The sequence below is a fragment of the Physcomitrium patens genome, chromosome 23 (assembly GCF_059467195.1).
Source record: "Physcomitrium patens ecotype Gransden chromosome 23, ASM5946719v1, whole genome shotgun sequence".
NCBI classification, from domain to species: Eukaryota; Viridiplantae; Streptophyta; class Bryopsida; order Funariales; family Funariaceae; genus Physcomitrium; species Physcomitrium patens.
The window spans coordinates 8,942,330-8,958,992 of NC_143432.1; the positions used below are offsets into that span (position 1 = coordinate 8,942,330).

The 16,663-nt window shown below is 31.4% G+C and overlaps 1 protein-coding gene across 2 annotated transcripts; it reads right to left on the reverse strand.

Moving 5' to 3' along the window:
- Positions 1 to 534: 534 nt before the first annotated feature.
- LOC112275721 (uncharacterized) lies at positions 535 to 3,093 on the reverse strand. Of its 2 annotated transcripts, XR_012216524.2 has the most exons (3): positions 2,442 to 3,093; positions 1,733 to 2,149; positions 535 to 1,309 (listed from the first exon to the last, which is right to left on the reverse strand). XR_012216524.2 is itself a non-coding variant. In XM_073530472.2 (2 exons), exons 1-2 carry the CDS (start codon positions 2,735 to 2,737, stop codon positions 2,083 to 2,085), a joined length of 345 nt encoding a protein of 114 aa, XP_073386573.1. In that variant the 5' UTR covers positions 2,738 to 3,093; the 3' UTR covers positions 535 to 2,082. The 2 variants fall into 2 exon arrangements, 1 of the variants encoding a protein (XP_073386573.1); XM_073530472.2 differs by having other exon boundaries at positions 535 to 2,149; positions 2,460 to 3,093.
- Positions 3,094 to 16,663: the final 13,570 nt, after the last annotated feature.

The following is a 16,663-nucleotide window of genomic DNA, read 5'->3' on the forward strand; positions in this document are numbered from 1 at the left end:
AACCAAGTCGTATTATTCAGTGCCTCGGCAGTACTCAGTAAAGCCTGTGTTTCGAGGCCCATAATTTATACTTGCAAACCTTCGCCACCGCCTTCCGCCACCGCCAAGTTGATTCAGTGCATCCAGAACAGAAATCATGGGAATTTTTCTGACAAGCGGAGAGATTCCATGGCAAGCAATCAGTAAAAGAGCCAGCTCACTTTGGTGCCACTAACGAAAAATGTGACAACCATCAAATCCCAAACCTGATCGTGCAAGTACCTTCCCGAGATCACAAGCTGTACCTTTTGGAGATCATAAGTACCTTGCTACACTTTTAACTATCTAATAATGCATCTCGACTGTTACTGGCTAGTACGACCACTGGTAGATACGGATATGCCTCGGTCACACTACAACACGGAAGAGTGTTAACAACAATCACCGACAACTTGGAATCTAAATAATAGAGGTGCCAGTCAACCAACAGACACACTATAACTTGTAACTCGTATAACAGCCCAGCTCTGGAGCACATTCATGATGTACACGTAGTAATCGGCAACGTAATAATTGATGTTGTTCCAAAGTTCAGTTTGCTTCAGTACAAACGTAAGATACTCAGCTTAAGAAATGCTCACATCCAATCTGCTCTCTAGTATTCGGCTTGACTGGAACACGCTCCTAAACCAATACAGATAACGAATTTGGTCTCTAGTCTCCACTGGCCTAGTAGAGTCCTGGAATATCTGGTCCGAAAAGTGACATGAATTCGGATGCGCCTACACTTATAAACCATCCTCAGCCGAGCTCTGAAGAATCTCGTAGTACAGCCGGTAACTGTAGTCACCGGCCCTATTAGTCTGATATGCAGCTAGATCCAAGAACTGTAGTCAATCCATCGTTACTGAGACCACAGCTTCCTCGGCCATCAACAGAACTGTCCGACCTGCACGAATCCAAGGACCCATATTTCTAAGGAATATTTAGAACTTTTCAGTACTGAAGCACACTGAGACAACGTCTCAATGGGTCTGGGCGGTTGAGAAACTTCGATTTCCGTCCAAGTATCAGGATAACCAGGTGATAGTGTCGCGAGAGAACATCGGAGATAAGGTCTGAACGGTTGGAAGGTTGTGATAGTAACAAATCTAAGGAATCAACATTCTCCAGCTAGAATTGAGCACTTGAATGGGACCATTTGATGTAGGCCAAAACGAAAGATCTCCCAACCAGGATACTGCTCCCTTAGTAAGGCACCGTCCATCTGCGTGAAGGTAATTGCAGCATCCGAAGTTGCCTCTCCTTCGATTGTCACAAGCGTTACATTCTGAAAGAACACGACACGATCATTCGCAGTAGAAACACATCCAAGTAGGGTCTAGAAGAGAGAGAGAACAGCCCGATGACAGTGCACCATGTACCGCTAAAATCGGTCACATGAGAAAAGTCCAGGGCTGTGCTCTCTCTCTTCGAAACCCGGCTTGAATGTAGAAAAGGGGAGTTTATGACGTGAACCATACAGAACCGAGATACGGCACTACGATGCCTGTGCCTAGGTATCTAATGGTTTTCTCTGAGTTACAACCGACATGCACTCAGGTTGGAACCAGAAGAGAGAGAGCACAGCCCATTCCAACTAAGCGGTTGCTCTTGGGCTGTACTCTCTCTCTTCTGATCCCAGCATGAGTGAGTAAATTGCTGACATCTATCATGATCTGAGCAAGTGAGTCGGTTAAGAAGTTTTCCTCACTTTGATAACGCTCCGACTAGATTCAAGGAACCTGCAAAATCATTCACGTCAGCCCTTCAAACATAGAGCACACTGACTACATGATGTTCCGTACTGGAATAATCATACTAAAGACAGTAACAGGAGCCAAAGATATAATTGGCTTCAAAAAATCAGATGCATGCGAACTGTAGCAAGCTCGTCTTATAGAACGAAGACGGTCATTGTTCCACGCACACAGAAACGATGGTCAACCGTATGGTTAAGAGGTTTAGCCCTGTCAAACTTCAGTCGGTGAGACAGAAAGAAATGGAACGGAAATCTAAACGGATGCTTGAGGTTGAACTTGCTAGAGAATCATGTAAACATTTTCAGTATGTCAATATTCGTTTTGAAAGTGGCGAACTATCTTGCCCATTGCTGAAAATGGTTGCTTCCCTGCAAAAAAAAACAATTTGCTACTCATGAGGCGACAGAATGCAGAGTGTAAGGAACTTCAAAGGAACGACGGCTCTAGGAATTACATGCTTAGAAGATAATTCTACGGCAAATTTGCTCGCGATTCGCAGACACTCGTCCCTCAGACACCCAGAAAACGTTCAAAACAGATGAAGCAAATAAAAAGTGGGGCAACAGAAAGAAGGAATAACGACATGTTGAGAGAATCATCAGAAAAAACCCTCGATTCTAGATGCGATTTCTTTACCGAACCGCTTAGCAAACTACTTACACCATAATAATTTTTAACCTGCTTGCCAGCATTCGGGGCATCTGCTGCGGACGCTCGCCTTCCAGACCCGCAGGATCACCTTCATGAAGAAAAATCACACTGGCCATCCGGTAGACATCCGGCAGCACCCTCAATCTAGAAATCAGCGTCAGATCTCCACACCCCAACAGCACCCCGAACAGCGACACACCGATCACCGGCGAACATCGCAGCGTGCGGGAGTAGCAGCAATCCGCCTGAAGGGCCAAGGCAAGACCGAGAGAGAAGCTCGCACCACCGCCACCAAGGCACACCATGTGATGAAGCCAGATGCGCGAGTCAGCAGTCAAGGTCCCGTGCGAGGCACGAGGAAGGGAAGAAAGACGAAGGCGGGCGGGAATTCTTTTCTGGAGACCAGATATGCACCCAGTTACATATATATACACAACACAGCCTTCCGTGGCTGTGCAACCGTGCCCACCATCGCCCGATCCAGGGGAGACTTTTTCACTGCCGGTAGGCGCTGCTGTTGGTCACGTCGCCGCTATTCTTCCCCTCTCGCGCTCTCTCCCATGGCGTGTCTCGTCGCGACATGATGGGCGGACGGCGTGGAGTGCGCACCTTTAGGCTGAGCTTTCGACGCTGCCGGAGTGGGTGGGTCTAGCCCCCAAGTGCTGCTTCACTTGGCTCTCAAAAGTGGGGAATTAGATGCCAAAAGGTGGGCATGATCCCCTCGCTTCTGTCCCCCCCCCCACCCCCTTCTCTTCGCCTTCCTCCCTCCCTGCCTTCCTTATCGCCGCTATTCCAACGCCACGCCTTGCTTGCATTACCTCGGTAAAATCACAACCCATATTTCAAGTACATAACTTTACAAACTAAAAATAAACAAATAAATTATAAACTTGGCTTAGTCTCTCCCCTTCGTCCGGTCGCCGTCGCGCCGTCGCGCCGTCGCGCCGTCGCGCTCGACACCACGCCCGTCGCGATTGCACCACCACCCTGGGCACACCCGTCGGGCAGATAGCTGGGCAGGGTCTGTATATTTGTTTGGGTACTGCCCTTGCCCGAATTGACCTCCTCCGCTGCCCGGTGAAAGTAATTCCCACCTCATTCCCACCACTACCACCTCAGCAACAAAAGAAGATAATTAATCCAAACGGGCTGTGGCTGCTGTTGCTTCAATTGTTAGTCTTGAGGTTTTGGGAAACTGTACCCAATCATCATTCTCACTCACTCACATTTGGATAGAGATATGTGTGTGTATATATATATCCTTTGCTCCAAATAAATTGTGTATTTTTGGTGATGAGAGCTAAAGCTTATGGGTCATTGAGAGTGTATATCACATCATTCAATAATGATTTTTTAAAAAATAAAAATTGAAAAAAACTATGGTTTATTTTATTTTACTTTACTTTATTGATGTATGCTTTGTTGTTGTAACCAACCAACCTCTAATAAGAGATTCTTATCCTTCCATCCATGAAAAGATTGTATGACAAAATGCGTGACAATTTTATTGTGTGTAATTTATTTTATTTTATTTTTTAAAAAATGATCTTTTTAAGTTCTATTGTCATGGTGTTGTTGTGTGTTTTAAATATGTTAGCTAGTGAATTTATAATGTACGTATTTGTAAGGAACCTTTATGCAGTGACATGTAAAGTATATTGTTCTATAATAAAATTTATGGAAGATTTTCTATTAGATAAGCTGTAAAAATAAGAATATTGGATTTTAAATTTCTACTCCTTATCAATCAAACTTTAAAATGTATTTTGTTTTGTATATTTTTTAAAAAATAAAAAATGATATAAATCTTGAAAACAATGGTACGTTCAATCAATAGATACACACACATAACTCTGTTATTCTTTCATGTATTGGTAATTTGTCCAAAAAAATTTGCAGTGAAATATATATATCAGATTTTATCATTTGCATTGCACAACACAGCATTGGATGACTTCAAATATATATATATAACATTTTCATTCATTGAATGCACACATACATACAAACATACATAAAATAAATAATAATAATAATAATAATAATTAGAAGTTATAACTAGTATATTTCAAAACAATAAAGAAAAGTAATCAATTTTGTGACTGTATTCCAACTCCTCATGCATGAGGACAGGGTATGAAAAATGCTGAGTTGGATTGGCAGCCTTCTTCCATGTGAAGGATCACATGTTACGTGAGGAATTAAGGATCCCTTCCACCCACCATCTCTTCTGCAAATCCCACAGACCACAAGTTCCAATATGAAGAAATAATAAATAAAACAAAACACTATGTTGATTATTAAGGGTGATAGCCAGGATTGCAAGTTGCAAATTTTATCTCATTTTTTAAATATTATGTTAGTTGTTAAATTGTTCCATTTTAGTTTTAGAATAAATTCATTGTGAATATATGTGTGTGTGTGTATATATATATATATATATATATATTGGTCCTTCAACTATATCTTTTCATAATTATTTTAATAAATTGATACAAGAAATAATTTAATTTTAAGCTTCATTAACAATAGAATGAAGGAATGGATGAATATATTATGTATGTATGTGTATAAATTAATGTTTTTATCAGTATTGTTTTTGTACAATTTTGTTTTGAAGATGGATTTATAGGAGCAAAAATATAAAGATATTTTGGTTTAAGAAAGTTTCATTTCAATGAAACATGTATGTATGTGTGTATGTGTGTGTGTATGCATGTATGTATGTTTAAAAAAATCAACATTAAAGATGCAATTGGAATATTTCTTTTAGCCCAGTTTAGAAAAATATTTTTTCTTCTAAAAGCCAAACACAATCTTTGATTATTGTTCAATCATGACCAATGTGTCAATTCGAAACCAATTCTCTTAATGGTCAAAATTTGACTTTTTAAAGGATGTTTCCAAAATGGGAGAGCAATAACTAGAGCTCACATGGAGTTCACAAGAGTTGTTTCTAAAGCAAGTGGTTTATTTATATACCCTAAAAATAAGAGGCTTTCTAGAATGTACAAAATCTATCTTTATTCTCAACAAAACATGGTTTTACTTTTAATTTTTGTGTGTGTGTATATATATATATATATATATATGAATAAGGAACAAAAGCAAATAATGATACCAAAGATACAAGTGCCAATGACACTATTTGGGCTCTACATGGCCCATGGAATTTCCAATGTAGTGGGTTTGATGGATACTAAATGGAAGAAAACCTTCAAAGGATGTGCATCCAAGGGCACCCACAAAATTATGCTAGTATGTTTCAACTTTTTCCATTGTTAATTCTAAACATGATCTTTATGAAATCCATAGCTGCTAAGTTGTGGAGCATGAAAATTTGGCTACTGTAGCTTTTTCTTTTCTTTTCTTTTCTTTTTCTTTTTTTTCCAGGTAGGGCCTGGAAATGGTTGAAATGGCTGCCAAATTTCAAGCTTTGGGGACCCAAGTGAGGACCACAAGTTGTGGAAGCGGAGGCATTTTGGATGATTTGTGCAGCCCCCCATTTTTGAAAGGCACAATGTTGGGAATTATGCATAACTTTTATACTGACCAACTTACAAAAACAATAATAATTTTTTTGATATTACAAACCTGATTGATTAATTTTAAAAGACAAATTGAGATGATTGTTGATTTTAAGTGTGAAGAATGTGATATAACTAGGAAACAAATCCATTACTATTCTATCAATACCTTATTTTCAATAAACATTTCTTTCCTGTTATATATATATATATATATATATATATATAGAGAGAGAGAGAGAGAGAGAGAGAGAGGGGTTGATCATGAAATAATACTATTTATAAATTATTCACTTATAACATGTGGAAATTTATCTTGACATATTTTTGACAGTGCATTTTGTCAGACTCAAACATGAGAATTTACTTGATTAATTTTTTGTTGTGTTTTCTATTTTTTTTAAAACAATTATCAAATGTGCCCAGTTGTATTGAAGTACATGTATAAATTGTATGCATTTTGAGTGTCATGAAACAAAAAACATTCAAATTGGTAATTCAAGATTCCCAACAGAGATTGAAAATTATTGTAGAAGTGGGCTTGAGTTTTAAATGTATTATTTGTAATTGTTATGTTTCAAAATTACATAACTAACTATTTTTGGAAATCTCCAAACAGAATCTTTCATTTGTTCATATGATGCAACCTGTTCAAGACCACTAAAATACATTCCAAACTTTGATTTATGTATTTTATGAAAACATTATTTTTCTAAAGTAACTTGATATTGTCAAATTCTTTTTCTTTCTTTTTTATTATTATTATTATTATTATTATTATTATTTTGTTTGTAACAGTTGGAAAAAAATTAAATTTAGATTTAAAAAAAATGTAGTTGATGAACACCGTACTGTCTTCTTTCATGAAAATAAAAACTTGAATGGCTTTTTATTGAAGTATTATTATAGTAATTTGGCATTACTTTATCTGCTTGAAAATATTTAAGCTAATAAGTCATCATTTGTTGTAAGAAAAGGAATAAAACAAAAATTCTTAATAGTATAAGAAATTCATGAATTGCTTTTATTTTTGATAGCAAATGTACAAGATTTTGTACTTTGTTGTGCAAACAAAGATTGTTGCACACAATGTATCAAGTGCTACAAATCAATCACAAAGTATATAATCTAAACCAAATACACCAACACACTAGCAAGGAAAGATTATAAATTTATACGCAACTAAGTCCAGCTAACTTTCACTTCACAAAAGGAGAATCTAAAAGTGCAAGTGTGAAGAATAGAAAAAAGCCTAAGCTTTACTAAAATGCTTAAATCATTATAGCCAAGCAAACTTTTACAACAAGTTTTTTTTCTTTAAAAATCACTCACAAGACTTGACAAGAATGTCAGGTCAAGAGGTTTTTCCTACTAAACATTAAAACTCTAGTTGACATCAATATGTCAACTAATAGAAAAAACTAATGGATGGATAAACTTCTAAACCACATATATCTGATGGGATTTGGCACCCAATGCCACATCATATAACAACTTACTAGACATCTTAATATTCTAATAAGATTAGTCTATTTTAAAACTTTAAAAAGAAATTTTGTATAATATAGAACCTTTACCTGATCATAATATAAATGCCAAATGGTTTTAAGATCATCAAAGTTAGGCAAAGATTATGCATTGTATTCAAACCCTAATTGCATTAGAGGTCAAGAGAAAGACAAAGATAGTTATAGAAAAGACATAGAACTATATTTGATTTTTCAAAGAGTAATCTCTGTAAAGTTGTCCAATTTAAGTTTTATGTCAAAGGTAATACTTTATTGCCATGCTGAGATGCATGCCAAGATCTCTCATATGTTATGCATCATAGTATGATGAGAAATGTATAAATAATACATTATGTAGCATATAATAAGATAAAATACATATATACTCAAACATGCAATAATTTAGAGAACTTTGATTATTCTATCAAAAACCAATTGCATGTATTTGGTAATATCCAATGCATTTTCAAGATAGGAAAAAACATAGAGAATTAAACTCGAAATATAAACTAAACTTCTCAATAATTTGGGAGCTACATGCACTTTGACCTAAATTTTAATGTAATTAATTTTGAAATCTTATTTATTTTAACAAGAATTTTGCATCCATGAAAAGAAGGAATTTAGTTGAGATATTTTCCCAAAACAAAATCTACTTGGAGGATTATATTATGATAAGGGTGCCTCTAATGTAAAAATAGATATCAAAGTTTGAGTTTCCCATTAAAAATACTATTGCAGGCAATAAATTGTCTACATTAATTGGTTATTCCAAATTGTTTATAGAAAGTGTGTCAAAGTGACTGAGTAAGAGCAAACAAATGGAACAGAATCACATTCATACACTACAACCAACACGTTCGAATCGAAGTATATCGCACAACATGATGGATCACAATGTATGAAAAGAATCATAAAGAGATAATAATAATAGAATTTCAACACATCAATAACAAAAATATTGACTGAAAGCAGAAACTCAGTGTGGGAATGAAGTGGAATAAACGGAGACAGTCCTCGTCTCTTGTAACTAACTACGCCGTGACATCATCGGACGCAAGAGTCCAGGTGAGGGTGGCGTCAGGATACAAGCCCATCCGTAGTTGAAGATGGTGTTGGAGGATCCAACGCCCACATTTCGATGGAGGAAAAAATACGCAAAAAAATGCAAAAAAAGAAGAAAAACAAAAAGAAAAAGAACGAGAAAAATAATCACAACGATTAAAAATATCGAGTGCGGACGACGATCTCGTCCGAAGTAGATTCATGATGAAATCATGGAAGAATGAGCCGCGGATTTATTGATAACCCCGCTTGGAAGATACACCTCGAGCCTTGACTGCTCCCAGCTCGTGTTCAAGCCCTGAGCTATAGCTGCCTAGACCGATCAGGCTGGGAGGGAGGTCCAGAGGTCTAGAAGAATGCCAGATGAGCAGATGGCTAGATCCGGGACGCGTAACTTATTCAAAGGCAAAAAATTCTGTAGCTACAAACGCCGGCAAGTCGTCAAGTGGCTGTTATAATAGTAACGATAACAGGAAACTTTTAGTGGCGACTGTCAACAAGCGAGTAGTTAAATGGGGGCTAAGAGGAGGGGGTGAAGAAAAACAAGACCCACTCGGCGAGAGAGGGAAAGTGTGAGGGCGGACAGAACCAAAGAGCCACGATGGGAGCACCGCTACAAATGAATCGCAGTCGACGACGACGAGGGTGGTGATAGACCCCTAGAGTCCACAGAAAATAATCAGGGGAAATCTGAGCCGACGAGCTCTCTGTGCCGAAAGGCTCGGCACTCTGATTGAAGTTGTGACGAGGCGCTTTCTGTTTGTTTGCTAAGTGGGGCTTTGCCGCACTAGTAGTCCACCCGGAATAACAGCGCACTTCTTTCCCTATCCCGTAGAGGAAACGGAGGGGGTTGCATATCGTACATGGTAAGTTACATACCATACCTGCTCCCAATTCTGCATGGGGGCTGTGCTTGCTATCTAGTTTCGCCGCTGCCTCGGCTCCTGATGGGTATGCAACTCGCCGGGAAAAGAAAAGCAGGAAGAATATGAACCCAAAGGTGCCGTTTTTTGGGAGGTCCATGCTTCCTTCCTTCCAATCTGGAGGCTCGCCCACTTCGCGCCACCGAAATGAGCCGGCAGTTTTGGTGCACAACCAGGAGGGGAAAAATGTGAGTCACAGGGCCAGAGGTTGCTTGTTTGACTCCATGGACCACCACCCCACCCCGCGGCTTCGGCTACCATGGACAAAAAAACACTGTTCACAACGAAGCCCTCCTTTTTGCATACTTTCCTCACCGAACCCAGTTTGCTGAGATTCTCTCAAACAGGTGCCGAATGTGGCTCTCTCTCATCAGAGTCCGTATTTCCTTGTGCATTTGCCGTTTAGCAAGGGAAAGGTCGGAGACAAAGGCATCTATGGAGTGGTAGACCTTCATTTACACTCTTGTGGATTGTGATGGCAGCTTCACACTCCGTCCGATGTTGACGATGTATCGCTCGATGGGAATCGATCATGTTGTGGTCGTAGGGAAGTCTTTTTTGTGTATTCTCTCAACTGTGTTCTTCAATTAGGGTTAAAGTGTAGGCGTTGATTTGTGATGTTTTGAGAAACCTGCCGAGCTGGTTAGAAGGATCATGAAAGTCTGAGGGTGGAACAAGAGCTATAGTTCGCATTATGTCCCATGGAGAAGTAGTTTAGATATATGGGGTGTTGCATTCATGCAATGGTTGATATTATTATGAATTCTAATGTAACAATGCCACTTTAATATGTTAACCCTCTCTTGCTGAGCAATATTTGCAGTTTATATGAAAAAATATATTTCTGACCTCTAATTGGGCTTAACAGGTTTGCATGTTGATGTGTGTTGATGATGGCAATAGAATATGTTATGCGTCAAACTTAACTAATACTAGTGTGTAGTTTTATATTTTTTCCACTAATCAATTGTTATGCACCAAACAAGTTGATTCTGTGTTATGGTTTTGATTATATACTATGATTTTATATTATGTGTTGTTTGATTGATAGTTGAAACCACTTTGATGCAGAAAATTTAATTTTTATCCAATTCTTTTTCTTTAGATGTGACCTTTTGCTAAACTAATGTATCTAAATTTATATCTTAATACAAAAAAAGTTACATTTCTATAATATTCAAGTATGACTCTTGTAAATCTTCTACCATATACAAGGAAATTAATCAACAATGAAGGTTATTTCTTTTTATTATTACTTTTAAAAAGTAGACATGTAGTTTGAGAGCAAATCATATGAAATAATGTTAATATAATTTAATTTTGCTTCCTCAACTTTGCCTATAATTCACAACAATAATTTTTATTTTTATTTTTTGTTTTTATTATATAAAAATTTAAAAGCCTTTGATATGGTATAGGTATTATCTACTTTTATAACAACACTAAAAGTACTTATTTATTCAAGCTATTAATATTTTTAATTTTTAAGATTTAATTAATTTTGATTTTCTTTCTTCTATCTTTTTATATTTTCTTAAACTAAAATCCATCTACTATTACACATTGAGTGGTTAATTTCTCACATACCAACACCTTCCAACTACCAATTATTAATTGACCCAATTAATAAAGGGTGGTTTTGAAGAATCAACCAAATACAAAGATCATACCAATAGAGTCTAAACAATATAAGATACCTTGGAGGTATCCAATCCACATAAAAACCAAATTAATAAGGTCTAAACAATATAAGATACCTTGGAGGTATCCAATCCACATAAAAACCAAACTAATAAGGTCTAAACAATAGTATTTAAATTGAAGATATGTGATCCAAATAAGAACTAGAAATTCTAAAATTTAACTTAAAAGAAAGTAGTTCAATTCTTTATAATAAGTCAGCTAGCCATGTACAATTAATTGGAGTGTCTACAAATATCAATAGTTATGAATGTCTCTACAAAGATAAAGAAGAATTAGATAGTACCAAGTATCAAATACAAAATTTCTTTTTGAATTGATTATATCTATAGACCACTTTTCAACTTATTGCTTTGTTTATCTAATAATTTATTTTAATCTAAGTCAATTTTGTATAGCCTCTATTGAAGTTGAGTTGCACATTGTCCAATCTAACTACTAGTTGGTGCTAAATTCTTTCTAATGTAAATTTTGTCTACAATTTATCAATTTTAATATAAGAAAAGTTCATCTTTAATTTGATGTTTAATAAGAAGAATTAGTATCCAATGTTGATCCAAGTTGACCAATAAATCCTCTCTAAACTGAAGATAAATTAAGAAAGAAGCTTTTGACCTACAATAAACATCAACTCTCAAATCATCTATTTTTTTTTTTTATAATTTTTAAAATTTAAATTCATAAAACTCAAAGTCTTAGATAAAACCAAAACCTTATAAGATGATATCTTATTTTTAAAAATATCATCTTATCTTATACATATATATACTATTCCTATTTTTTTCAAATGAATTATATATATATATATATCTTTTTATTAATTTAATATAACTTTAAAAACCACAATATATTTTTTAAAATTATTCATTTGCATTCAACATCAAAAAAATTATTTGGTTATATATGAAATAAAAATTAAAAAAAAAAAAAAAATTTGTGATTGATACAACTTGTCTTATAATCCGTATTTGATTGTTTGTAATTCGTAATTTTAGTAAGTAATAAGTTTATATTTTATTTATTTATTTAGATTATTTTGAATTTTAATCAAAATATTAAATTTCTTCATGTTTGTTTTGAACAATTTTTTTTGATATACATATAATGTCTATATAAGTATTAAAAATTAATATAAAAATCATTATATATATATATATATATATATATATATATATATATATATATATATATATATATATATTTTGGAAAAATTGGTATTGAATTTAAAATTTTAAAAATTTAAATATTAAATTAATAATATTTTTTATATACAAACTATAAATATTTTAGTAGAAATTCTTTAGTTTAGATTCTACATATGTTGTCTATTGATATTAACTTGTAGAATTATTATTTTTAATCTTTAAAGTACCAACATTCTAAAAAAGAATTATGTTCTATATATATATATATATATATATATAGTATGAAAAAATCCAATTAGATAATAAAAGGTAATATATATAGTAATTTTTTTAAAGAAACCATAAATAAAACATAACATTTTTTAAGAATAAAAAAATCTATTGAAGAAAAAATAATTCTATATTAATTTAAAATATATATTAATATTTATTATTATTTCAATATATACATGATTATATAATATAATGAATATTTCATTGAAAAATGATATCAAATTTTATCAAAAAAAATAATAATTCTATAGTCATTTTGAATTCAAAATGATTATATTATTTTTCTTTCACATTTTAAGTAAAAAAAGAAAATGTATGATATTAAAAAAAATCACTGTAATTTTTATGAAAAATATTTATTTTAATATCAAATCTATATATTTTTTTATTATATACTTATAAATTTGTTGATGTATAAAAATCTATAATACAACAATACAAACAAATAATAGAAATGTTTACAATATAATTAAACCATATTGTTAATTTATTTTATTTTATTAGGCTGTTTATTTTAGTAATTCTATTATACTTTGAGATTTATCTAGTTTTTTTTGTTTAAAATCTAAATTAAACAATGAAAGCACTATGTTATTTTTATGTTTTTGTTGATGCTGAAGTTTATTCTACAAGTTCATCAAGTTATAATTCAATTGCCTTGTGATAGTAGATTACTAAAGTAAAAAGTAATATTCTCTTCAATTTATGTTTATTTCTGAATCCCTGATAAAACTAAAAAAATTAATAGAAACCTAATTATTTAATAAAAGATTATAATGAGATATAAAAGGATTTTATTTGAATTCTTTAAAAAAAAAGGTTTTTTAGTTAATATAATCTATTATTTTCAAAATTATTTGAATAAACCAAATCAGATTTAACTTTTTGTATCTTAAATTACATTCTTTTAATTTGATTATCTCTTTTAAGTGATTTTTGAATAATTTTATTTATGAATAATTTTTTCATATTTTAAAAGATAATTAAATTTTTGTTTATGTAATAGAACTATTAGTATATTTCTTGTTAGCCTCCTTTCTAGAAAGCTAAATTGTATTTTTTCATTGAGATGTTTTGGCCTATAAATTTATGACTTAATGAATCATAGAAGAATTTATTATGTTCATAGTTTTTTTTTTTTTTTTTTTTTTTTTTTTTTTTATCATTTTTATAGTTATTTATCAATTTTAGATTATATTTAGTAAGATTTTACGATGTCTTTTAGCTATTCTATTGTTGACTTGGATTACATATAATTTCTACCAAGTTTCAAAAAAACCATATATATACATATAAATATTTATATAAATTCTTATAATTTTTATCTATTGTCTTTTATTTTGTAGTTTTAAAACTCTAAATTTTATCATTTTCAAAATAAAAATTATTACAACATATTTAGATTTTATGTACATATTTGTATACAAACATTAATAAATGGTGTTTTGTTTTCTGAACTTTATTTGAAACATTTATATGTTTTTAAGTGATAATATATTTTATCAAGAGTTGCACTTTGTATTGGATTTTTGGAAAATAATGTATAAAACATAAGGCATCACAATATTTTTTTCATAAACAAGTCACTTATATATAGATAGTAGCTTTGAAAACATCAATTCAATATTGCAAAATATCCTTGTTGCAATGTAACCATCAATGAAATGATTATACATAGAATTTTCTATTACTAAGATTTGTATAGTTCAATAGGAATGTCATGGATGCCTGAAGAGAACTCTATTTTAGTTAAAATATGGTTTTGTCTAAAAGCATATGATTTTTATAACAAATATTTTAAAACAAGATATTAAATTAGTTAGTTGAATCTCTTGATATCATTTAAAACAAAATTTTATTTTATTTTAAGAAAATAGAATTAAAAAAATGAATTTTGAATTGAAGGCTCTAAAAAACAAACTTCAAGTATAATCTACAAAAAAAATATAATTAATAATTAGAAAAAAAAAATCATTTTGAACATATTATGTCTTTATTTAAATATTAAAAAAAAAAAAAAAAAAAAAAACACACACACACACACACACACATATATATATATATATATATATATATATATATAGTATTTGTTAATAAAATATTAAAAAATTATAATCATTTATGTATATAATTTAATATTATATATACATAAATTTTATAAATAAACAACAAAAAAATATGATTTTAGAAAATTCTATCCATTCGTCTGTATCATTTTATTAATGTGACTCATCACAGTGAAAATAATGGGTTGTTAACTACCGATCAATTAAAATCAGTTTGGCACAGATATGACTTCATTTCATATTTACAAGTTCATAAAAAGAAAACTGTTCAAAAAAATATTTTAAAATTTTTTAACTTAAATATTATATATATATATATAATAATTTTTTATACTTTCTTAACTAAAATTTTATATTATCAAACAGATGACTTTATAAAGTTAAAAAAACCTAATAATTATACAAGAGATGATAATATAATTATTGCTACAATTTACACATATTATTTTTTTAATAAATTACATATATTTAAAAAATTTGATTTTCAATCTTATTTATGTATAAATAGATTTTTGATCATGATGTATTATATCTCACACAAGAATTAATTAAGATTCAAATTTTATTATAGATAATCTAATGTAAAAATATATAAATTTTTTATATTTAATTTGAAGGATATTATTTTTAATTTTTTATTAATCTATTCAAACTGGTTTTAGAGAATTAAAAAATAAAAAATTTTACTAATATGTGTTAGTTAGTTAATTAATTAATTTGTTCTAGTATTTGAATTATGGTGCTTAAATTTCTTTCTAATGTTTTATTTTCTATAGAATTAATATTCAACTAATATTGAAGTGAAAAAAAAAACAAAAAAAATAATGAATAAATAAATAAAAATCCTCTCACTATTTTAAATTCAATTTTGTATAAATTTTACATAATACCAAAAAATCATGTCATTAAATTCTGTGATTTTTGAGAGAGCTCAATTCTTTGTTTGAAAATCTTAGAAAATATGAAAAAATAAATAAATCTCACTGGTTGTTGATTTAATTAAATAATTTTATATTTAAAGACACAAAATTAATTACTAAAATATTTTATCATAGATTCAATATTAAAGAAGAATATATGCATTCTTCTTCTCAAAATCATCATAGAAATCTTGACATTGGCTAGAAATATCACTTGATGACTTTCCACTATTAAAAATGGGCATGGTGTATATAACAAAAGATGGTCCTTCTTTTGTTGCATACATGAAAGCTCTCGCACCTACCACTAAAGGTTTGGATGTTCTAGATTTATATATTTCTATTTGACCAATAGAACTTTGAGTTAAACTCTAAGAAAAATCAAGGTTACAAAAATTCTAATCTTTTTTAAAGTTATATTTTTTTAAACACAATAATTCTAAAATAATTATATTAAAATAAGGTCTTATTATATTTAATATTACTAAAATATTATGACCACTAGTTGCTACTTTTAAAATAATAGTTTCATAGATAACATCTTCAAAAGATAACAAATGACCATCTATTATTTCTATAAGCACATGTTTGATTTTCTTAACTAAAGATATATTTTGTTCTTTGAGAAAGTCTTTGTCTATAAAACATGTCTAGGCTTTTGAATCTAATAGGGTTAAGACTTTGTGATTTTTTGGTCTTAATTAAAACTTTCATTGTAAAACAAAGTGAGGGACTTGAGGAAAAAATAGGACCTTCATTACATGTTATGTAAGATTTCAATTGCATGGTTCCTATTGTGATTGGATAAACTTGTTTTTTAACACATCGTTGTCTTTGGCAACCATGCTCTTCATTTTGTGATTGCGTTGCTTCTTTGGATAATATTGAGTAGTTTACTTGGATTTTCTACAATATAGGCACAAATCTTCTTGATGATAACAAGTCTTTTCTTGCTTAGTCTGAGATATAAAATATATTGTGTGAATTTACATAGGCTCTATCCTGGATGAATAATCTTCTAAAAATTTAGAAGTTATTGCCATGGCTTAACTTATATTATTCCAAGAAATTTTTTATTCTTGACATCTTTTAAAGAATCAATT

What these genes read in the sequence shown, in the direction of transcription:
- LOC112275721 (XM_073530472.2), bottom strand. Translation starts at nt 2,737, where the DNA reads ATGGTGTGCCTTGGTGGCGGTGGTGCGAGCTTCTCTCTCGGTCTTGCC. An exon ending in CCCCGAATGCTGGCAAGCAG is followed by an intron (nt 2,150 to 2,459) that starts GTTAAAAATTAT and finishes TTTTTTTTGCAG; the next exon opens with GGAAGCAACCATTTTCAGCA.